Source organism: Acyrthosiphon pisum, chromosome A2, assembly GCF_005508785.2.
Source record: "Acyrthosiphon pisum isolate AL4f chromosome A2, pea_aphid_22Mar2018_4r6ur, whole genome shotgun sequence".
Classification (NCBI taxonomy): domain Eukaryota; kingdom Metazoa; phylum Arthropoda; class Insecta; order Hemiptera; family Aphididae; genus Acyrthosiphon; species Acyrthosiphon pisum.
The window spans coordinates 118,596,240-118,620,417 of NC_042495.1; the positions used below are offsets into that span (position 1 = coordinate 118,596,240).

Genomic DNA, 24,178 nt, shown 5'->3' on the forward strand with positions numbered 1-24,178 from the left:
TAATCGCGGTCGATCGGACTGTGCCGTGGTCGTTATTGCCGGGTAGGATATTATTATTATTATTGTAAGTTGTTGTTGTACGCGCGTGCGGTTCGTGTGAAATAGCCAATCGCGGGGATAGACTCGTTCGTGCGGGTAAACGGATTTTTCGCGGATCCGGCGCGGACCGAAAGGCAAACAATCGACAAATCGCTTATCCCGCGCGGGCGAGTGTATAGTAACCGTGTGGTTGTCGCCTGGAAAACGTACGGTAATCATACGATGCCCTCTGGTTTTCGTCGTGCCACTGTAAATAATAAGTTCACCGGACGACGTGACCTGACGGAATTCGAATCAAAGTAGCGGGTGTAGTAGTCGTATACATAATACATTATCGGTGCCACACGATATTATCAGCTGGTGTGTTTTTATTTTTTCGTATATCGTGATAGGAAAACAATTCGGTATCAATGGTATCATTTCTGCGAAAGGAAATAATGTATTCTATACAGTAAAATATGTCACACAAAAGTCATGCATTATTGTGTCCTTATCGACTGCAGACCGTGGGTATTTAATACTCACGTTTTTACAATATTTGTACCTATCATTGATTTGTTCAATCACAGTTTGCTATGGATATTAGGTACCCTTATAATTTTTTCCCCTCCACAATGAATATCGGTATTTTTCTACGAACCCTATTTTGTAAGAAATATTTTTTATAAAAAATTACCATTGCGGCTGTGAATTAATTGTAGCTGATAATATGTACTTATAAATACTCAAATATATAGGCAAATATTTACTAAATAATCCAAGGCAGTTATCTGTACAAAATACCAAAATTATTATACATATTACTATATAAACTATAAAATTTATAAAAAAAAAGAAAACTAGAGAAGTAGGTAACTATCTGCTATAAAGTAAGCTTAAGTTTACCTAGTCATTGAGTAAGTCACTTTAATGGATATATCAAATTTCAATTCTATGATAAAACAGCACAGCTTACAAAAAATAATTCAAAGTAGAGAAGCAGAGAATAGTGGTCTGTTAGCCACTATTTCTTAGGATAATATTTTATAATTTATTTATATTTTAATAAGTAATTTATTTAACTATTATGTATAATGTATATGGTAGGTTGAACAAATATTTTCCAAAAACATTGCATATTATATCATTGCTATTGATATTAGGTATCTTAAATGTTAAAACAGAGTAGGTACAAACGTATAACAATAATTGTAGTGCGTAAAACGATGTGAATACACAATCGCCATCATATAATATAGGACAATGTGGCCTATGAGAAACCAACGGATCGAATACATTAAAACTCACTAAACTTTTTTATCTTTTTTTTTTTGATACGAAGTGGTTTCACATAGCAAATCGAAGGATGTTTTCGATTTAAGCAGTCCGAGTGAGTGTTGAAGAAAATAAGTTCAAAAATCGAATAAAAAAGTTCAAAAAAAACTTAGAGTCCTTTAGTATTCGGCCATGCTCCTATGATACCAGGTTTCCCATTCTACCACGATACATCGTTTACAGAAATTGCAAAATTGCTATTTAAGCAGTATCGTAAAAACAAAAAAAAACTTGAAATGGCAATAACTTCGAAACTAAATTCTGACTCCGTCATCGTGTTTAGTATACCAACATGGCAACTAATATACAACACCAAAAAAAAGTTGGGTGTCTTGTAAAGTAACTGTTTCAATGTCAGTATGCCACATGCAAAAATTATATAGCTGATCATAAAAGTGTTGTTGAATCCATCATATTTTTTCCGAATAAGAAATAAAAACATGTTTGCTCATTAACGTCTAAAATCTGCACTAAAATCTGCAAAAGCAAATTTTGTTATTGAGATTTGGTCTAAAATGTCTTGAGAATTGAATTCGCATCTCAATTATTTCAAATTTCGAATTAAATTCGTCGATAATATTATGAAAAATCGTCGAATTTGCAACCGTGACTTTATTGTAAAACGGCATTCGAATATTGCAGGCAACACAGACTGTTGTCTATAATATTACAATATGTCAAACTTATTTACACCCACAGATATATACTACTAAATAGTGTTATTATAGTGTATATCTGTGTTTACACCTAGTAATCTCTATGTGTTATAATTTTATAAAATCAGTTGTGTATTTTGTTGGTCTTAATTAAATGTTTTAATGAAGCATATTAAGCAGTATTATATAGCTTCCGACCATAATTGTATTATTTTTATGTTTTGGTTTGAAACAATTCATTGTGGAAAGTAATCATTATCGCGTATGTTGACACGAATATTGAGTTTCTTTAGAACGAGTCACTGTTTTCAAAGTACACATTTTATTATGTACATACGGTAAGAGCGAGTTAAAAATGTTTATAATTGGTAACTTAATTATTTGTAAACAATTAATAATGTTTTTCACAATTTCACAATTTTTTTTTAATTATCTAATGCAATGTAGACACTAGATACAATGAATTAAAAATATAACTTTTGCGTGCCGTGGCCGTTAAGATATTACCATCATCCCTGTTATGCATTGTTATTCAACTTATAGATGCTGGCATGCTGCATTTTATAAAAATATGTTAGTCAAATTAACTGATTTCACTCTTAACCATAACACCGGTGCATATATTTTCACACTTCTGTGTTACTTTATTTATCGTTCAGCAGCTTTTGCGCGAAGGTGAACCAACGTTTCTCTCTCCGTTATGTTGACCGAAATACGTATGTTCGGTAAAGATAATAATAAATATAGGAATTCCGTATCCATATGTTTAATATCATTACTGCCACATTATAACATTGCAATAAATAGCGTATTTTATCCAGGGCACCACAAGTACGTTCAAGTTGGGGGGGGGAGGGCACTGCGGAATTTTTATCATGACAAAAAAAAAGTCTTTTGTATTATTATTATAAGTAGTACCTATGATATTTTTTTTATAGATATTTTTCTTCTGCATAAGTACATTTTGTTAGGAATTTAATTTAATTTTTTTTCGTTTATTGTTTATTTGCGTTTCTATGGCAATAAACAAGGCATTACGAAAATAGGTTGAAAAATATAAGTTGTACTCAGCCCAAAAACATAAAAGCTACACGTATTCTGCTGAGCGTAAAATTTGCTATGTTACGCACTTGTAAGACGGAGACAACACATGCGGGTATCACGTCCTCTTAAGGGTGACCTCTACTCATATATTATACCTTATGGTCACTGAATCTCACCATATGCCACTGATTACACTACCAACCTAATAATATTGACGTGTTTGTTCTCAGAAAGCGGGAAATGGCCGCGACAGCGGCTGCAGCGACAACAACGCTGGCAGTGGCGGATACGGTTGTATTGAGTGTGCATCGCTCGCGGCGAAAACGAGTGGGACGTCAGCCGCGGCCACTACGGCGGCCATCGTTATATTTTGTGCACGACTCGAACGACACCGGAACGGCGTTTCGGCCGGACCGCCGACAGAGTCGGTTCGCCGTGCCGGTGATGCCGGTTACGGCCGATACGGCGGCGACGTGGTGATGATCGCCCGCGGTGAACACCGCAAGACAGCCGCGGCCGGGTCGCGTTGGCATGCGTGCGCGGCCTTGCTTCTTGTCGCGCTGTCCGTGCTCTGTGTGGCCACACCGACGACTGCGGTGGGCAACGAGGTGGACGGCGTTGGCGGCGACGAAGGGTCCACCGGCGCGCCAGACTTGTGCGGCACGCCGAAGGACCTGCCGCTGGTCGGCACCAAGGGCGTGATCACCACGCCGAATTTCCCCGGCCCGTTCACCGTACCCATCAAGTGCGAGTGGGTGATCCAAGCGGACGCCGCGGCCATCGAGACCACGATCGAGGTGTACTTCACGCAGCTGTTCGTCACCGACGGGCTGACCATCACCGAGTACTCGCAATATCCCCCCGACTTTGGCTTCGTCACCGTGCGCGAGGTGTTCAACAAGTCGCACATCACGCAGTACGGCCAGTCCATGGTGTCCACGTTACCGTACCTGGTCATCCGGTTCCAGCTGGACCGGTTGCAGGGTAACCACATACGCGTGCACGACGACCTGATGGACGTGTACGGTTTCAACATCACGTACGAGATGAGGCCCGCCGGAAACGAGCGAAGCGACGTGTGCAGTCTGTACCAGTGCTCCTACTCGGGAAACTGTCTGGGTAACGCCGATCTCACGTGAGTACCGCGACATTATGTCGTTTATTTATAATCGTATTTATCGTTATGTAAAGGTCCGCGGTGTTACTCGAGTACGGTACACGAATCGTGTTTACAATTATAATAATGTGCAATATATAGTTGGGATAGTGGAAAGTGGCCACTGGTATTTGCGTTTTAGTGGTTAATTGTTGTTATGGTTTCGCAGAATAAATCGCGTGCATTTGAAATATGTATTAAATATAGTTATAAAGATACATAATTACCTAATGCAAATGTATTAGAATGTTGCTGTACACAAGTTTTAGAACCCTTATTTTTTTTAAGAAAAAGAAAAGGTTGCTATCATATCTCCAACGGCCACTTTTTATTCTCCTGACTATAGGTATTATATTAACATGATACATTAGTAGACCTACTATACACCTGTTTATGTCATAAATGATAATTATATTATGATAATCATCATTCAGTTGCGTATACATGATTTCTGAAGGGGGGGGGGGGGTCAAAAAAAAAACGACATAGCTAAATGGGAAATTATAGGGGAAATCCCCCACCCTCTCAAGACTTTTTACTAAGGTAATAAAAAGCGAATGTGGGGTTCTGACCTCCACGTCACTACCTTGTATTTGCCACTGATAATGATAGGCATATATATTGGTTAGCTACAACAAATTACAAACTAAAACAAATCAAATCCAACCATATTGTAATCAATCATCACAATTCTGTTCTTTACCGTTTTGTTCTTCAGAACTCCTTTGTATTTTTAAGACATTTAAATGTTCCTAAATATTGTTATGGCACTAGACTCGGGCACAGAGGCATACTCTTATAGTTGTTGAAATTGATGCAAGTCATTCTTGTCTTACGCATGGACAGTAATAAATTGTATGTGGAGCTATTCAAAGTAGTTTTTAATGAATAATTATTGTATAAACTTTCACTCCACCTCATCTTCTAAGACTACACTAAACGACCAAACATTGTTTATGAAGACATTTTAATAATATTAATTACACATTGTAAACATATATACGATTGCATAGATACCTATTATATATTTATTACCTAAATATAATAATGTTAATTTTAATATTATTTGAAGCATTGTATAACAATATACAATACTTCATAAATTAAAACGTCTATACAAATATTTATACATTTTAATATCTTTCGCGTAATTTCATATTGATTGAAATAATATTAAGTCTATCTTTTCAAACTCAACTTAATATGAATATTAATTTAATTGAATATAGTGGAATTATGCTAACGGGTACTAGCCAGTTAACCATTGCTACTTATTGAAAACTTTTTGAAAATCTTCGAACATCTTTACTCAGTATAAACGATAACATAAATAATAATATATAAAATTCAATCACCCCTTTCACGTACACCGTTTTTATATGCAATTATTGGTTTAGAATTTATCATTATACTTATATGGTAATAAAAACAGGATTTATTTTTCGCGTATCAAAATATCAATGGAAATATATTTAACCGCGCCACTATATTATTATGACCGTTCGGCGTAGACATACCTATTACCAGGTTATAACCGTCACCGACTCACTGAATTCGCACAAAATTGATATATATATATGTCGATGACGATAACATCGTATTCTGTAGTTTCGCCATATCCATATGTATTGTACGACGAACAGACGAGGGAGAGAATTTAAAATATCGTTATCGCACGTATGTCATAGCTCGTCAGTTATTGGTGGTAGGATAAAAAAATTGTTATCGAATGGTCGGGTACCTACGTACTTCACGGTACCTGACCCTAGCAAACCTTTTAAAATCGTCGTCGTCTATGTATAATAATATATGATATTGGATCATATACAGGTATATATGATATATTATCCATATATGTATGACATACGGCGTGTAAAAAGTATTAAAATAGAATCGATGTCTACTGACACGTTCGTAACACCCTCGTTTCTCGTTAAAAGTTTGTTTTGTGTAATATCGAAGACGAGCGTATGCGTAGCTGTATATTATTATTATTTCTGATAGTCATATATTGTTATGTAATACTTTATTTTTTTCTTAGACAGTAGTTTTTTTTCTCACTTTTTACAGTTTAAGTAAATCTGTAGGTTATTAATTAAATACAATCCATTAAACAATAATATTTGTCACCATTGTGCAAATTCTGAAATTGATACATTTTTATCTGGAGTTAAACGAAACTTGGTTTTATCAATGACCTTTTTTGGAGTATCTAAACTAACCTATTACATTTCTCAGTCCGTACCATAAATTGTAATATTTAAGTTCATCTACAGCGACCAAATCCGTAATGAACACTGTTTCTATACATTTGGTAAAAACACTGAAAAGTAGACTTTTTGGTGTGGTAGACAGCCTCACTAAAATAGGCACTGAAATAAATATCAAACATGGTTATTAAAAATAAATATTAAATAATTAAAATGGGCAAAAATATTTCTATTTCTATTTCTATTTCATTTTCATCTGACTCGGGTTGGTAATGTTGGAACGGAATTTGACAGTAATATTTTCAAATTAGTAGGTACTTACAGTATAGCTGGTGGTTTTAAAATTTAATTAACTAACCTGGCTATTAATTTTCAAAAGTTCCACCTATAAATTAAAAAAACTATGCCCATTAACGCCTATTTTCTTCATTTTTTGGTGTACTAAAAATATAAAATATAATAATAATGAATAATAATAATAATGGCATGAATAACGGAATATTAAGAAATTTCTTTCTTCAAAATTATTTCATTATTTTTATTTTATGGACATTTAACAAGTTTAATATATTACAAAATTAGATATTTATACAGGTAAGAAAAATGACTAGAAAAACCATATTATTTAATTGCTGTGATTTATGGGACTTAAAATGAGTTTAAAACATTATTTTGTTTTTTTTTTTTTTGTTTGAATTAAAATTCAGAATAAAAATTGAATTGATTCATGTTTAAAAAAGAAATTATTTTAATTATTTTTTCTCTTTTTGCAAACTTTTTGTTGACATAGTGCACAATCTTTCTCCAAAGCACCAAGTTGGTTGAGAATATGTTTTTTTTTGGCTATAATTTATTGTTGTGACTTTTTCTGCGAGAGGAGAGGTACGTATACTTAGGTAATTGTAGCTATTACTAATGATTGCAACAATTCCAAATCATTTTTTTAATAATTGAAAAAATATTTACATTGCATTTAATTTAATTTTTAGTACATAACTTCGGTGTGTGCAATGCTTTTGGTTAGCTAAATGCTCTTGTCCTATGTATTCAGAAATTTAAAATCGCAACCTATCAATAGGATCTCAGCGAACTGTTTGTTTTATCTCTCTTCAACTCTTTCAGAATCATCATTTTATTTTTTTTGAGTAATCTTAGAGTAAAATCACCCTTAAAAAAATTATAGAGAATAATATATTTGAGGGTATGTTTTTCCAAACATTATTGCCACAAAACAATTTAAACATAATTTAAAATTAAATTTTTTTTTTAGAGTTGATTAAAAAGTTATATAACAATAAAATATAAAACCAATACCTATGTTTAATGTTAAACCCTCAAAAATATTATCTTCTATAATTTGTGTAAGAGGTAATTTTACTCTAGATAACTCAAAAATCATAAAAAAACGATTTTAAGTGAAATCGTTTTATTTATCTAAAAGAGAAATAAATTTGATCTGAAATTTTATTAAGAACTAACCATAAGTAATTACTTTGACGTATGTAACTTGGCTGTGAAAAATTACCACATAAATAAAATACCGACCGTATCAAATGTTTATCCCTGTGACTTATTAATTTTTATTGCGAAACCGGGAATAACTGGAAACTTTGTTCTCTGAAAATTGAATGATATAATAGTAGTACTGGGGTGTAATTAAGGGTATGATGAGGGGGTAGATCCTCCCAGAGCCTTTATAATTTATATATAACACACAGCACTGCACTAGAAAATTTAGTGTTATGTGTGTAAAAAAATGTCTAGTCCCCCCAGGACCAATTTCTAATTACGCCACTGGTATATAATAAGTCACAGAACTCCTTTAGGCGGAAGTAATACTATCATATTATCCATAGTTTCCATTTTAGTTTTTAAGTCTATATATTACTCTACGAACATTGTCTTTTTATGTACATTTGAAAAACCAAAAAATAATTAAGCAGGTATTGTTTTCAATTATTAAATAAATTGGTTATATAGTAGATTCCGTTTAATAGACACCGGTTAATAAGGACAGCCGCTTAATCGGGACAATTCTACAATTACGAAAACAAATGTATACCTCTAATGTAAAATTACGCCGCTTATCTGGGCCATGAATCCGGATAATTGGGACATTTTTATCAAGTTTAATAGTAAATATTAATAGATCAATAGTCTGACAATCGCGACTGACTCGCGTAATACTACAGGAGGCAAAGAAATCTATGGAAACAATGAGATTATTTTTTCTTCAACAAGGAAGTGAGGGAACCCCGATAAGTGCTTCGGATACTTGTTCAGACTACATTCGTCAACAAACAATAATAAGTAAAAAACAAAGTAATATTCATAATTTTTTTAAGTAAGATAAAATAATAAAAAAATAAAATATATATACATATTAATATGTACTTTTATAAATATTTAGGTTATAATACATATACTATGTTTTTCTTTTTGCATAGTTAAATAATTTCTATAATTGTGTTATTGTAATACACATGTATTTGTAATAATAAAAACATAAAAAATCAGTTTTTCTATAAATTTATATGTTTTTTTTTTTCATTTCGGATTATTGGGACAACCGCTTTGTTGGGACAAAATGACATGCAACCGATGTGTCCCAATAAATCGGAATCGACTGTATTACTGATTTTGATATTTTGTATTACCCGACTTCAAACGGGATTTTATTTGTTTGTTGTATTTTACTGGACAGATGGCGCCATTGCTGTATTCCTATTTTTGTATTTTACTTGCGTTAGCGGAAACATAATAATATATTGTGTAACTTTTTTATTCGATTGTGCAACTGAATTTGATAATACCTTTCCAATTATATTTCTATTTTTCGCCTACTATATGTATATAGAGGAAAAGTATAATTGGTACAACAATAAGTGCTTTCTTGCGTATTAATATATGAATTCCACGAACAAAAAATGAAATACCCAACAATATAAATTGCGAATTATTTCATGAAGCAGTTGTAATTCTCAGTTGTCTATTATAGTTCGAAACATAATATTCGTTATTAATTTCTATTATTGTGTCTATTGTACGAGTAAAATTCTACAAATACTTGTATTCAAACAATAGTCATTTGGAAACTATGCGTGTTATTAGGAATAGGAACCTAACTATTAATTAATATTTACTAACCCAATACATGCACATATTATAATGTCCAAAAGTACTATGTAAAAGTACTACATAGAATGGCGAAAACAATTTTGTTGTCCATCAATTCGTCTAGCAGATAATAATATTATATAGGCGCGTAGTTAATATTACTACCGATGTTAATCCTAACCAACATTAATTTTGTAATTCCATGACGCTGGTGAGCACTGCGATCCATTACTATACCACAGGGGTAGCCAAACCGCGGCCCGCGTCATAGACTTTTGTGGCTTGCATCTTAACGTAACAATAGACGTAAATTTACGTAAGAGCCAAAAAAGGTCATATAATATATAATAATATGGCCTTTTTTTTTTAACATCCTGGCTCTTCAATTTTTATTAAAATATTTGGTGGCTCGCGAGTCTCTTCTCGCTGGCCACCCCTGCTATATCATATCAGAATACGTGTTCAAATTTTGCACTCACATGTTATATGGCCATAATATTATACACGTTCGATGTGTAAAAAATGTTGGAAAAACTCTCTGCGAATAAGGAACAAGAGGGATGGTTTTGATGTTTATCTAAATGCGGAATAGCAATTTCAGATACTCAGATTCGTTGTACGCTGGTACCGAACGCCGCAGGTACTGTAATTGGACAGTGCTTGGGTACGACCTCTCTCGACTAGGTTCTTTTATCGGTGAACGAGCTGAATCAACAGTCATCCGGCTATCTGAGGGCGATCTGCTGTACATAAACGACCCGTCTACACTTCAAAGGCCCGAAATATATGCGCGTGAACCGACGCGAATTCAATGGTATTTTTTCTTCTTTTTTTTTTTGGCTTTCGTGTGGTGGACGTTGTGCAGATGAGGAGAAAAGTTAAAACTAAGATCGTGTAAATGAATGTGCTGTGAAACGTTTATGTGCACGGGAGAATGGACTGAGACGGACTCACCATGACGTCATTGTTTTCACACATTTTCCTCCCTTTTCTCCTTTTTCAATGAAAATCATCAAACATATTAGGTATTTAAACTTTTACTATTATCCATGACTCGTATGTGTATCATCCTACTGTCAGACAACACCGCACGGGCAAGGTTGATAATATGAAAGTGAAAATTGTGTGCCAGAGGATTATACAGCGGTGGCGATGAAAAGGGAAGTCCGGGTTTACATGACAATAGGACTGAAAAGAGGGTGCAAACAACAAACATCTAGTATATGAATCTGACACTTGTAAAATGTCGTTTTGTGTGTTTGTATTGCTTTTTTTTCTCTCTCTCGTCCCCAGAAAAGTTATACGTGACAAAATAATGTCAAGGTTTATTGCTTAAAATGTTGAACCTCAGGTTATGGTTCATTGTTGAAATTTGACCCTGTAACTCATTAATTTAAATAAATCGGAAGGCCTTCCTATTGTTTATATGTTTTAGCTATACCTATCATGTATTGTTCTTGTATCCAATATAATAATAGTTTATAATAAGTTCAAAGTGTCGTGCATTATTTTATAGAAATCAAGATTTAAAAAGATCTATATAGTTATATTACTGCATACATTGTTGCAAGCGGCTCGGTACTTGATTGAGTACCAATAATGAATCAAGCCACAAGACCACATTATTGTAAACAAATACTTAACTAAAATAAATTACAATTATATGGCTAAAAATTCGAATATAGTATTGAATGAAATATAGTTCTGATGACCATATTATACGATATTATAAATCTAAATAATAATGTCCCTCGAATATTTTTAAGTCCCAGTTTAATAAAATTGTTTCAAGTCCTACAGTACATTCCGATTGAACATTATTCTAAGTGCTAAGTAATGAATTATTGTGACGACTGAATCCGAGAGCTCCACAAGGAACTCCCCTATATTATATGCTAGACCCTTCCGATAGGGTCACGTGCGCCTGACAGGTCGTCGCCACTGGCTTATGTCTAAATTATAACATATAATATTACAGTGGCCAGTAATTAGCTCGGCATTATTAATATGTGGTACTGAAACCTAACATTTCTACGGTTCTTTTTTTGATTAGAGTACAATTGTATTATTAAATATTGTAGCTGCTCGAGTCTGTCGTATAATAATATTATTCACATTGTATTGCTGTGTATAACGATTAATTTTCTAATAATATTATGGTTGATGAATAAAGTCTGTTACATTCTAACAAACACATTCCAAATGCCGATGAAATGTATATTGCTTATGTGTGATGGTTTCTAAATCAAATATTATTGTAATACTTAATGTATACCTATTATAAAACAATCATTTTAAATAAAAATAATAAACGTATATTTGCTCTATGTTCATCGTTTTATTGTGAATGAAACAGTAAAAAACAGTAAAATGTTTTAATCTTCAAAATTATGATTTTGTGACGTTGTGTTTATTTGTCTGTTTATAAATTAAGAAAGTTAACAATAAATATTACATAATACGTATATTATTAATGTATAACAAGGTATAAGAATATTTTCCACGTTATCTAATTTTGTTTTATTTAAACAAGATAACGATTGCATTGTTTTTAGTCGAATCAATATATTATTTTTATTAATTTGTTGTTATTATATATTTATTACATTTATTATATTTGAATATTATTTTGTTGTTATTTATTGTTGTTTTATATTGTCTCCATAATTTTGTTTGTATTTATGGTATGAGTATCAGTAAGTTGTATATTATGAATTATATTTTTGAAAATAACATCGTTCAGTTTCAATCGAGGTTTCAATTGTATTAACGTTAACGACTCAAATATATAATATAATTATTTAATAATTTATCGCTAAATTAAAAATAATATAAATTTTATTTATGTATGATATACATAAATATATAGGTATATAGGTATATACAATATACACGTATAATTATGAAACTAAACATTTTTATACAATCTCTTCATATCAATTTATAAATATGATTGTTTCAATTGCATTAGGTAGGCTTAATCAAATATATAATATAAATTAGTAATTTTTTTAAAAAATATAAGTATAGTTTAATGGTTATATATATTATTAATAAATTAATAGTAAATTTAAATGAATTCATATTTATTAGGTAACATTTACTAAAAAATATTATACCTATATATTATTCAATTTATAAATAAATAACAGATTTAACTATCAACTGAATATAAGAATAAGTTCCAAAAGACAATTTTTAAATACACTCAACACAAGTGGCATACCACATTTTAAAATGTATATTCAAACACCAGAGACTATATTTTAATTTCACCTCAGTCGTAATAAATATTCAGTCATAACTTTAGAAAATATGTAATAAAATAAGCGACATAAACACTGTTTAATAAAGTGAGAAATAGTATTAAAATGTATTTGTTGACACCAGGACTAATTTAAAAAAAATTAATACAAATTGAAATTAATAGGTATTTAATCGACTTATTGATGTAACTTATAGTAAGACGCACTACTTTGACCAGTTGTGGGGTACTTGGAATGTTTTTACAATTAATTGTAGTTATTGGTCATGATTGTGAAGGCATATCCGACCACAACCACCAACGTGACATTATGACGGAAAAACAACAATAAAATAAATATTGATTACAGCATTTATTACGATACTTACTTGAACAGTAATTATTTTAATACGAATACATTAAAATAGTTCTTCTTAAATATGATGAATGCTATTCAAATTTGATTTTAAAACGAATCGGAATTTATTATAAAAATAATGAAATACATATTATATATTTTATAAGTTTTTTTTTAAAATTAATATATAAATTAAATAAGTCTTTGCTTGGTTATATATTTTTTTTTACAAAATAAAAATATGTATAGTATATTATGTATATTTATATATATTTTAATTATAATATAGTTTTAAAGCTAATTAACATTTTAAATACCCTCAACTAGATTAGAGGTTAGTGGTGGTTCAAACAAGATAAAATATAAACTGATTAATTTTTTTTTTACTTGTTTTTAAATTTGTTTTAACAAAAATAAACGAACATTTGATATAAAATAAAATGCTTGCTTTTTTTATAAAACACTTACAGAATAACTTGTATAAATAAACAGAAAAAAGTGTAATATACTAAAAAAAATTAATTATTTCTATACACGTAGGTATAACCTGTTATTTAAAATAAAATATTACCTACTTTGAGCATCAGTAAATAGTGATAAAAGCCAACATAAATGTAATTTAAAGTGTCAAATACACGTTAAATTTTGACAGTATAATCAAAATTATGTTTGTCAACGTGTATCATATTAATATATAATTTTACAAAAAAAAAAAACATAAAATAAAAATTGGGTCATATGTGCATATAGAAATTGTGTCCATGATTAGCATGGACAAGTTTAATATGACATATTAGTTTATTATTGTTAACTATATGTTTTGCTTTCTTTGATGTAATAATTTGCACACATATTCAAAATAAAACATCCTCATTGCTAGGCTTAATAAATCAGAGCTATGATAATTTTGATAATCCACTAGCCATTAAAACACTCTACTACGCCTTTGTTTAATCAGTTATAGAGTATAATACAATAATTTGGTCTCCTTACCTTCTAGTCCAATTCAGTATCTTGAGGCGATTCAAAATCGCTTTTTAAGACTTGTAAGTAAGAAATGGAATACTCAACGTCCGCTTCACACATCATATACATATTTATTATTATGTTCCAAACTTGACACTCTACAAGTCGGAAGGATAAATAGGATATAATATGTTTTATGTACAAGTGAATGGCTAAATTTACTTTATTCAGATCTGTTACGAAATTAACATTTTTAGTTCCTGGTCGTGAGGCTTGACACACCGAAACTTTTCATGTGCTATTCCAGTGGACATTATATTATGGCCAAGACTTTCCTTTAATAATTAGAACCATGCAACATGTTAATAATTTGTACATTGGTATTTTTATATGTAACTCCGTCGTTTCTTTTAATCTATATCTTATAAGGTAGAATAAATAAATATAACTTTATATTTAACTTTTTTGAGAGATAATATATGGGTATTATTACACTATAGTAGTGACTTCAGCTAAACAACTCTCGTTAGCAGCATTTTCTGACTATACGTTGTAAAAAAGTCTTAGCTTCATCGGAAAAAAATCAGAACACAACATGGTATTTATCAAAACATTGAAAAGAAAATGTATGTACCTACGTTGTTTGAGATCTGACATTTTTTTTCATGTTTTACCAAAGAGATTAATAAACGGCCTCCGTCCGCTTAAGTAGGATCTCATCTAGGTTGAGAGTAGCTCAACAACTTCAAGGTGGTCTATGAAATAAATCAATGTCAATCGAATCAAACTTTTTTAAAAGTCAATGTCATTCAAACGACTCGTATAGGTACATAAGAAATAAAATTAACGGTCCTGATAACCATTGAGCGTCTGGAAAAGAACACATATTAATTAAAATGGAAGACCATGTGATACAGTGACATCAGCTGGATTTCTTGATTTTAAAATCCATGTACAGTTGTTGTACTTTAAAATGGAAAGGATGTAGGCCCACTCGACAAGTTACTTATTAAAAATGATCGAGCTGGTCTCATATTCATCAGAAATGTTATGACCTTGGCAATCGTGGACAAAAGCATAAAATAATCGGAGTTTGATGCGCTACTGCTCTTGCATAGTTCACGCGTGTGTAATTTATATACAGATGTTTTGAATGTAGGTGATTTCAAACGCACTTGTCGTAAACCAATAAATCATAAGCTACGTGACCCGAAAACGATAAATATGAATATCATATTAGATATATTATTATAAATGGGTATAATAGCCAAAAAATACGTTTCTAATGTTTTACAAAAACATAATAACATACACCCATTACAGTTGTCGTATAATAATAATATATAGGTTGTACAATTTTTATGATTAATTAGTCGTTTTGCGCACGCAGTAATTTTTGAGCGATATATATGCGATCACAATATTATGTAATATCGCCAATTACATACGTGAATTCCGGCAAGAAACACACATCCTCCCGCAGCATATAATAATATAGTGTATCGAGATGGCTCGAGTCCAAATGCGACCGTGTATACTACACCGTCAGTAAACCTCTCGCGGACCGTGGCCATCCATCAGCATATATTCTGCAAAGGCTGTTTCGCAAAGCTCCCTGGGGCACAATTCCGCATATACGTAATAGTCGTCCGTCCGGTTCAAAAATCTATTCTATTGCGTTTGGACAGCGCAGACATTATACTCGCAAACACGTGCGCATAATATTTACATACGTATACATATATTACACACACACATATATATATATATTTAAGTGATACGTACGATACGATGTTTTTACGTTAGAACAATTTCAACGGCGACAAATTGTTTTCCCTCTCCGTCCGCGCGACGGGCTAATAGCTTTTCCGTCGGTCTTCTTTTCGTTTTTTGTTTTTTTTTTACACGTGACCAAGCTCCTCTTTATTTTTATGGCGTTTCCGACTGTATATATAGGTACGTAAGAATAGAGAAACATAAGTATATATTACGCGTAGGTATAATAAAAAGGTCAAGTTTTCGAGATATTCTTTTTCCGCGTCTGTTGGTTGTGTGTGTGTGTATTCCTAGGATAAATAATATAATAAAAAGAATCCACCCCGTTTAATTGCTCTCGTGATTTTTTTTTTTTTTAGTCATTCGGATCGTCCGTTCAACCGGAAATAGTGGTGGCGAACAAGAATCCGTATATTTTTATTGTTTTCACTGCGTTATTAACGTCGGGACCGCGGCGGATTCCGCCTTTTATTTTCCGTCCGCTTGATTCCCTCCCCGAGAACAGAGAACGCAATATTATTAATTTAGTGGCCTCGTTAGCAACGCGCGCAGCACTCTGAACAATAACCACACGCGCAAACATAATAATAATATAATGGAACTTAAGTTTCAGCTGGTCGCGTTATATTTCAACGGTCGCGATGATGTCAGAATGGGGGTGGGAGAGGCGTCTTCCGTATAATATACACGCGGTCGGACGTTTCAAGTTCGGCTCGCCGTTTACCACGCGTCGAACTATCTGTCAAACACACTCTTTCGGTAGATAATTGAACGGCCTAGTGTTTTTTTTTCCTCTCCGAAATGGATTTCCAGCTGAACCACCTCCCCACCCACTCGAAACGCTGTCTATTATTATATATTATATAGGCGGTACCATCTACCGTACCTGCAGGCCGCAGCTATATTTCGTCTACTATTCTTCACCGTCTCGGTTGAGATTGGTGGCGACCGCGAAAGCTTGACGATCAATCTTATATAGGTCAGTTATACCGAATCTCAGGGATACTGACCGTACGAGTACATATGACGTACGTACATCGTATATTATGTCTACGTAAGTCAGTGTATAGGTACCACGAGTAGTACGTTTAGGTTATTAATTGTACATAGTATACCTGCCTACGGTATTAATTAATGTACAATACCCTGCACACGTTTGGTAAAAAACAGTATTGTATATAATACGTACGGTATGGCGTGTTATTGCGTTTATTCGTATTTCGTACTCATATGCCTAGTTAGGTGTTAAACTATTTAAAATATATTATTTTTTCTCAAACAATATTATATTAATAATATAATATTGTAAATAATAATATTATCTCAACACACATTATCATTTTGATGCTTAGAATTAATATAATCACTAGAAAAATAGGTATCCGTTAAAATCTTTATTGATAAAAACTAAAGATCGTAATTTTTGTCGATATTTAAAAATTGTTTACTAATAAATTATGAAAATAATATATTATATTTATATTTTATTTACAAGAAAAATATAACGATGTATCAATACTAATAAAATACTTAGGTAAATAGTAAATATGATGACAGCACTACCGTGTCATCATTTTTTTTTCAGAAGTAAGTTCGCGCCGATGGTTATTATTATTATTGCCATATTTTTTTAACTGTTTGATTTACATAAAATATCAATAATTTTACATTTATCTATATTATTGCCGTTTGACATGAATATCAGCTCTGATGTGTTTGCGTCCATCATTTCAAACCAAGATAATAATATAATATATGTATATATATCTTAAACATATTTTATATTGTTTGCGCGATAGGTACTTACTAGAAAAATTTTTTTTGAGATTTTAGGTGGTAATATTATACGCGTATTACGTAATATGTGAGGCAAATGTTTATAAGATATTTTTGAAAAAAAAATTCCATAGGAAATTATTTTAAACTATTAATATTATTTTATTATTATGTATTGTATTTTATGAATATTGGTATCAATGGATCCCTTAATTTTATTATCTGACGATGCTGATTTTTGTATTAAGTTTTAAATGTACCTACTATGAACTTAAAATTAAAAAAGACATACTTTTTAAATTTATTGTAATAAATAAACATCATTATAACGAATACAACAAATTGAGTTGACTTATTTCGTGCGAAAATTTATTGTACGCTTTTATCCGAGCAAGATAATTGTTGGTTAGAATGATAAATTACCCAAAAAGAAGAGCAATGGACATAATATAATACAAATAAGATAAAGCCCACTATCTCCTGAAAAATTAAGTTATGTTGATTGTTATTTAGCAAGTACATAATTTAAAGCCAATATACAGAGTGGTTGGATTAACGTAAAAACTCAATTTTCTGTAAATTTATCTGAATTACATTTAAACTAGTTGAAATCAATATATACTCCACAGATTCATTTAATTGATTTAAGAACCTTGATTGGGTAAAAAAATTGAGCAAATAACAAATGTATAAATAAATATATAAAAGTGCAAATTTAAATTCGACGATACACAGATACGTTTATGCACTTAAAAAGTAGTATAGAATGAGGGGAAATTTCTGTAATATATAAAGACATGAATCAGAATAAATTTAAATTATTTTAAAAAAGAAAATAAATCTACGTATGATGTTTAATGTATAATATATAATATTATGCTGAAGTGCTATCATCGCAGAATGGTTTCTTTAACAAATGAACATATATTTTTGTAATAACTTTATAAGTAATCATGCTTATTGTATCATAACTGCATGGTTAAAAATAATATAAAACGGCAAATAAAAAAAAAATGTTCGACTTAACGTCAGATGATCTATCGGTCTGTATATTTATTTTATTTAATTAGAATATAAAAGTAGCCTCATAAATATATATGTATTTACAAATTAAATAATATAATATTACTCTGTGCTATAATATATATATAATTATATTTTATACTTTGAAGTTATAATTTTTTTATGTAGTTTTAGTACTATAAATATTTATTTCGGCATTTATTATTTATATAACCTACGGAGTTATCGTTATTCGTCATAATATCATTGCTATTGTTATACTCGTGCAAATATTATTATGTACCAATATAATACATTTGGGTTGAAAACACATATTGTTTGACATAAATAATTGTAATTTTTTAATGTTTATTTATATTATTTATATCATTCATATTAATGGAATTTACTCTTATATTATAACAAATTATAAATAATTTTTCGAATTGGATGGAGGAGGGGTGAGGGTACACACCGCGACCGGATCGAGATTTCTATAGCAATCGGTAAACATATAGATAATTTCGAATTCAATCATAGTGTACTTACACATAAAGTTGAGTAAATAAATCGCTTATGGCTGTTCTGCATAACTATTACCTATTAATAATAATAATAATATTGTCAAATTTTATTTAAATATGTAATAAAAAATTTAATAATAATAAAATTTGTCCACAAACAGGAAATAAATTTTAATCATAAACATTCCTTAATTCTAAAAGCATTGGTTGTTTACGTTTTATTGATATCAGACACTGATCGTATAGTTTTTTTTTTTATTTTATATAATATTTATAAAACCTCCATGTAGATAAGTTTAAATAACTTATATAAATCATAAATATTCTACTCAAGGGATCTATTTATGTTAATATTATCATCAATTCTTAACATGTGTAAATTTTTGTGTAGCATGAGGCATGAATTATAAGAGTTGGGTATTAATTGGTCATTGGAATTGCATATTTCTCATTAATGTGCACAAATCGATTCATATAATATTTTGGGATCTTAATACAGTCGTGTGGTATAGGTAATATAATTACACCGTAGTATAAATGTAGGTGGGCCTGCCCACAGTTCGTTTAGGTTTATGTTGAAATGAATATTCTATACAATAGAACATTTAATTTAAGTTTTTTTTTTTACTTTCCACTTTTTAGATGTATATATGGTTTTTTTTTAAAAAAAACTTTATAAGACCTATTGTATCACAATATCTGTATAATTGTGAAAAACTTAGCGATACATATTTGATTATTATAAAATAAAGTTCATGTCAAATTGAAACGTGTTTTCAGATATGAATACATATTCATATAATATAGTATTGTTATTATGCACAGAAGTAAAGTTCACACCGACTAAAATCAAAATCTGACGACCACTTAAAATATAGTTTTTAATTATGACTGAGATTTATTTTATAGTAAATATATTATAAATGCATACTGGGGACGATTAATTTCAGAAATTAAAATAGGACGATTTTATAAATGTCCTGCATTATTGAATGGTTTAAAAACTAAACCTAAATATAAATTGAATCTAAATTAATAATAATTATAATAATAATAATAATAATAATAATAATAATAATAATAATAATAATAATAATAATACATTACATTTTATTGGCCAATTATAAAAATGTTTGATACAATAGTTGATATGTGCAGGCTCGGCGCGGCGCTGTGGAAGACATCAATCACGCGATGTGATTGAGAGTAAACAACAGCCGCTGCAACTAGTCCTCGGATGGGTGACCACCTGGGTTTGTAGTACGCAAAAACCTTGTCACATATATACATGTTCCTAACCAACCGTATCAACCATCCCAACCTTACCAACCTACAGTCTAATGACCTCAGTCGTCAAAATTTTAAACATAATAATAATATTGTTATACCTGTAATATTACAGGTTTGGTCTAATAACTAAAGTCTATGGCTGAGGTTTGAGTAGGATTCAAGATAGAACAAAATAAACTAAAAATAAATATATATAAATATAAAATAAAACTAAATTAACATTATTTTCAATCAAGGAGTCATATAATTTATATGTATTATGACAAACGTTTAAATACAAAACTACTACAAAATACAATTCTTAAAATGTAAACTATCAATGTAGTATCTAAAAAGAGAATAGTTATTAGTCATTACCAAAAACAGATAAATTAATAAAAAGAACACAACACACATTTTTAAAAAAAAAAACAAATATTAGATAAAACTTATTGAATTTAGTTCTAATTTTAGAGAAGAATAATTAGTGAATCATACAATCTAATATAATATTGTAAAATATTATTTAAGTAGATACATTTCTCAGGATGAGTTTTGTATTATGCATGTTATAATGTACCTATATTATTGTTAATAATGTACCTATATTATATTAATGTACCTAATGTATTAACACTGTTTGCTAAATTATTTAATTTTAATTCCAGAGAATATAAATGTTCATGTTTTCCTGGATTTTCTGGCGAGGATTGTGGATATGGTCCTATTTGCAAGCTGAACAATACAGATTCCTGTGAGAATGGTGGAGTTTGCAGGTAAATTTTATTTAATTATAAACTACCTATCTAAGTATAATATATTTTAAAATTTTTCGGAAATAGCTCTCTACATTAGAAAAAAAAAATTTAAAAAGTAGGTAAGTGGATATCGCTCTGCTGTACAGTCATTGTATAATGGATTGTATTAAACTTGAATTCAGTGATATAATATCATTGTGTAAGAAAACGATTCTGAGTGGAGACGGTTTGTCAGGCTGGATATTTTATATTGTTATTATTTATTATATCATATAAGTTGAATTAATATTATAACATTATTAATATTATTATATGATTATATTATATTATTATTTCTATGGTGATAAACAAAGCGTTAGAAATGAAAATCCAATTTTTAGTGTTTTTTTCGTAATTTTCGGTGGTTTTTCCCGTGGCATTAAATAACTATTGATAAAATCAAAAAATGACCTCTCTAAGTACCATCTTGATCCAATTTTCTAAAAGATAAAGTACTATATTGTGTTGAAATCGAAGCGCTTCTTCTGGTAGAAATTTTGTATACAGGATATAAAAAAAAAAATAAACACCATTGTAAAACTACTAGCTTCAACGCTCCACTCGGAATCTAAAATTCAATACTTTATTATAAGGTTGTTAATTAATAATCGTTGGCATTTATGGGTATCTAAATGTAAAATAAATTGTTTGAATTCCTATTTCCTATCACTATAAACCCAATGACTACTTGTTTTTAAGCATTCATACCTGTCAGCATGGGTGGACTTTCCCAATTAGTTTGATTATGTATACAAGGATTATATTTTATAGAACGTATCTTCTATTTTACGGGTTAGTGATATAATCGTGTCCGTAATAAAATGTGAGGGCAACTGATATATTTTCAAAATTCCAAAAACAGCCATTAAGGGCAACTGATCAACACACCGGGTGACCAGGCTGCAATCACTGATTGACCAGTTTTCTTTATTGAGGTTTCATGGTCTTTAACTTTTGAGCTTCTCTCCGAATGCCTGATGTATAAAAACTGGCCTGCACCAACTGCTCCTCCCTTGCTTGTCAGTTCACACAACGCTTCTAACTTGTCTTTTCGATGACTTTATAATATTATGATTTACATAGATCAGTTAAATAAGTTCCACTACATACGCAAAAAATATCTGACTTAAATTTGTTTTAAAGTTTAGTTGATTATAGTGTATATTCGCATAAGGTATCGTTTTTAGATGATTCATACGAAATTTCTTGACGATTTATGCTATACGAACACTGTTTCATAATATATTATGATATAATAAGATATATGAGATGTAGGTATGTACTACATACCTATGTATATTTTTTTAATGTAAAAGTTAGATCATGAAACATCAAACTGGTGATAAACATTTTAACTTGTTCATAATATTTTATATTTTTTTAGATACCTACCTAGTAAGTACGTTGTTTCTTTCCGATACGATAATCCGATTCCCCTTTTTAAAAACTTAGTCTTTGGCTGAGTTTTGCAAGTTTAAAGGTAGAAACTTTGTACTTTATTTTTTAATTTTTGTTTGTAACAACTGTTAATGTCCTTGATAGTTTTTTTTGTACTATTTTCAGCAGACACTTAGGTATTATTAATTAAAAAAGAGAAACTTATTTTCTTTAATTTATGTGCTTAGGTGTTACAAATTAATTAAATATGTTTTACTGAAATTGAAAATTTTTAAAAAATCAATACGTTTTATTCAAATATACTGTTGTCAATATTAAGTCATAAAATGTCTAAAAGTTTTGAACTTTTAGTTTGTGAAAAATACTTGACATATTCTTATTCAAAATTCGATGATAAAAATTCAATATGTGTGAAAATAAATTACGAAAATCATCAATAGCACAAAATAACTGGGTTTTTTCGTTACCATAATTTCCGCTAGATTAACGTACTACTGCTTATAATGAACTTAAGTTTTAATTGCTATTGATCTCGAAGGGTCGTTATAACTTATTGGAACTATTGGAGTGGCTTGTTCACTGAATTGTAAATTCCATTTCAAATATTTATTGTTATTCAAAATTATAAAATGCATGATTTCAAGAGTGTCAAAAAAATAATATAAAGCTGTTTTAATAATGAATTTTTATATTTGTTATTGCTTTTTTACTCATGGACACATTTACTACATTAATATTTAATAGCACAAAAATTGTTTTTCACGGTTGAGTAGCATTAATTTAACATAATTAATAATTAAAAAATATAAAAAACTATTCGTCCAACGATTCTCGTAAAAAACGAGGTCTACTCTACTTGAAGTGTTTATATTTTATTTTATAATATTATACAGAATAATAGTTCAGGAAAAACAATCATAAACGCTTTTAGAATTATTTTAGTTTTTAATCTTTCGATACAATATTTTTAATACAAAATTAGCATATTAATTATTCTAAGAGAATTTAAATATTTATTTTGTATGAATTTAACTTGTAAATTGTAATGACTTGAATATTCTGTCAATAATCTGCCAAATTCAAAATATACTGTAGACCATATCACACATTATTTCAAACCATTGTTTCATAAGCTACACTAATCGTGAGTGAGTATCACACAGGTAGGTACATCATATTTTTTTTTTTACCATGCAATTTATTTTATTTCAAAAAATATCAAAAATTGTAATGGTTAAAAAATTAAAGCCTATGAATAGGGATTAATGGCCAACCTAGTATTTGACACGATACGAGTATAGGTGTAGAGTTCAGAGCTATAGAACATATCCGGTGGTTTGTAATGTGTGATAAAATTTTAAAAGCTACAATGTTCGGTGTGCATAAATATAATTTCCGGTATTTATGTGATATCTCCTTAATTTCTTGCTTAATTTAGGAAATTTATATTCTAACTACAACCCGAAATATTATAAGATAACTATAAAAATTAGAAAACCACTAAGTAATGATGTTAAAAATAATGTTGAAAT

At 30.2% G+C, this 24,178-nt stretch overlaps 1 protein-coding gene across 1 annotated transcript in view; it reads left to right on the forward strand.

Moving 5' to 3' along the window:
* The first annotated feature begins 1,645 nt into the window (after positions 1–1,645).
* LOC100569640 overlaps positions 1,646–24,178 on the forward strand; it is a 155,829-nt gene continuing 133,296 nt past the window's right edge. Inside the window, exons 1-3 of the mRNA XM_029490062.1 lie at positions 1,646–1,687; positions 3,284–4,188; positions 21,120–21,227. Coding sequence (XP_029345922.1) covers positions 1,646–1,687; positions 3,284–4,188; positions 21,120–21,227 — 1,055 coding nt within the window. The remainder of the gene's footprint in view (positions 1,688–3,283; positions 4,189–21,119; positions 21,228–24,178) is intronic.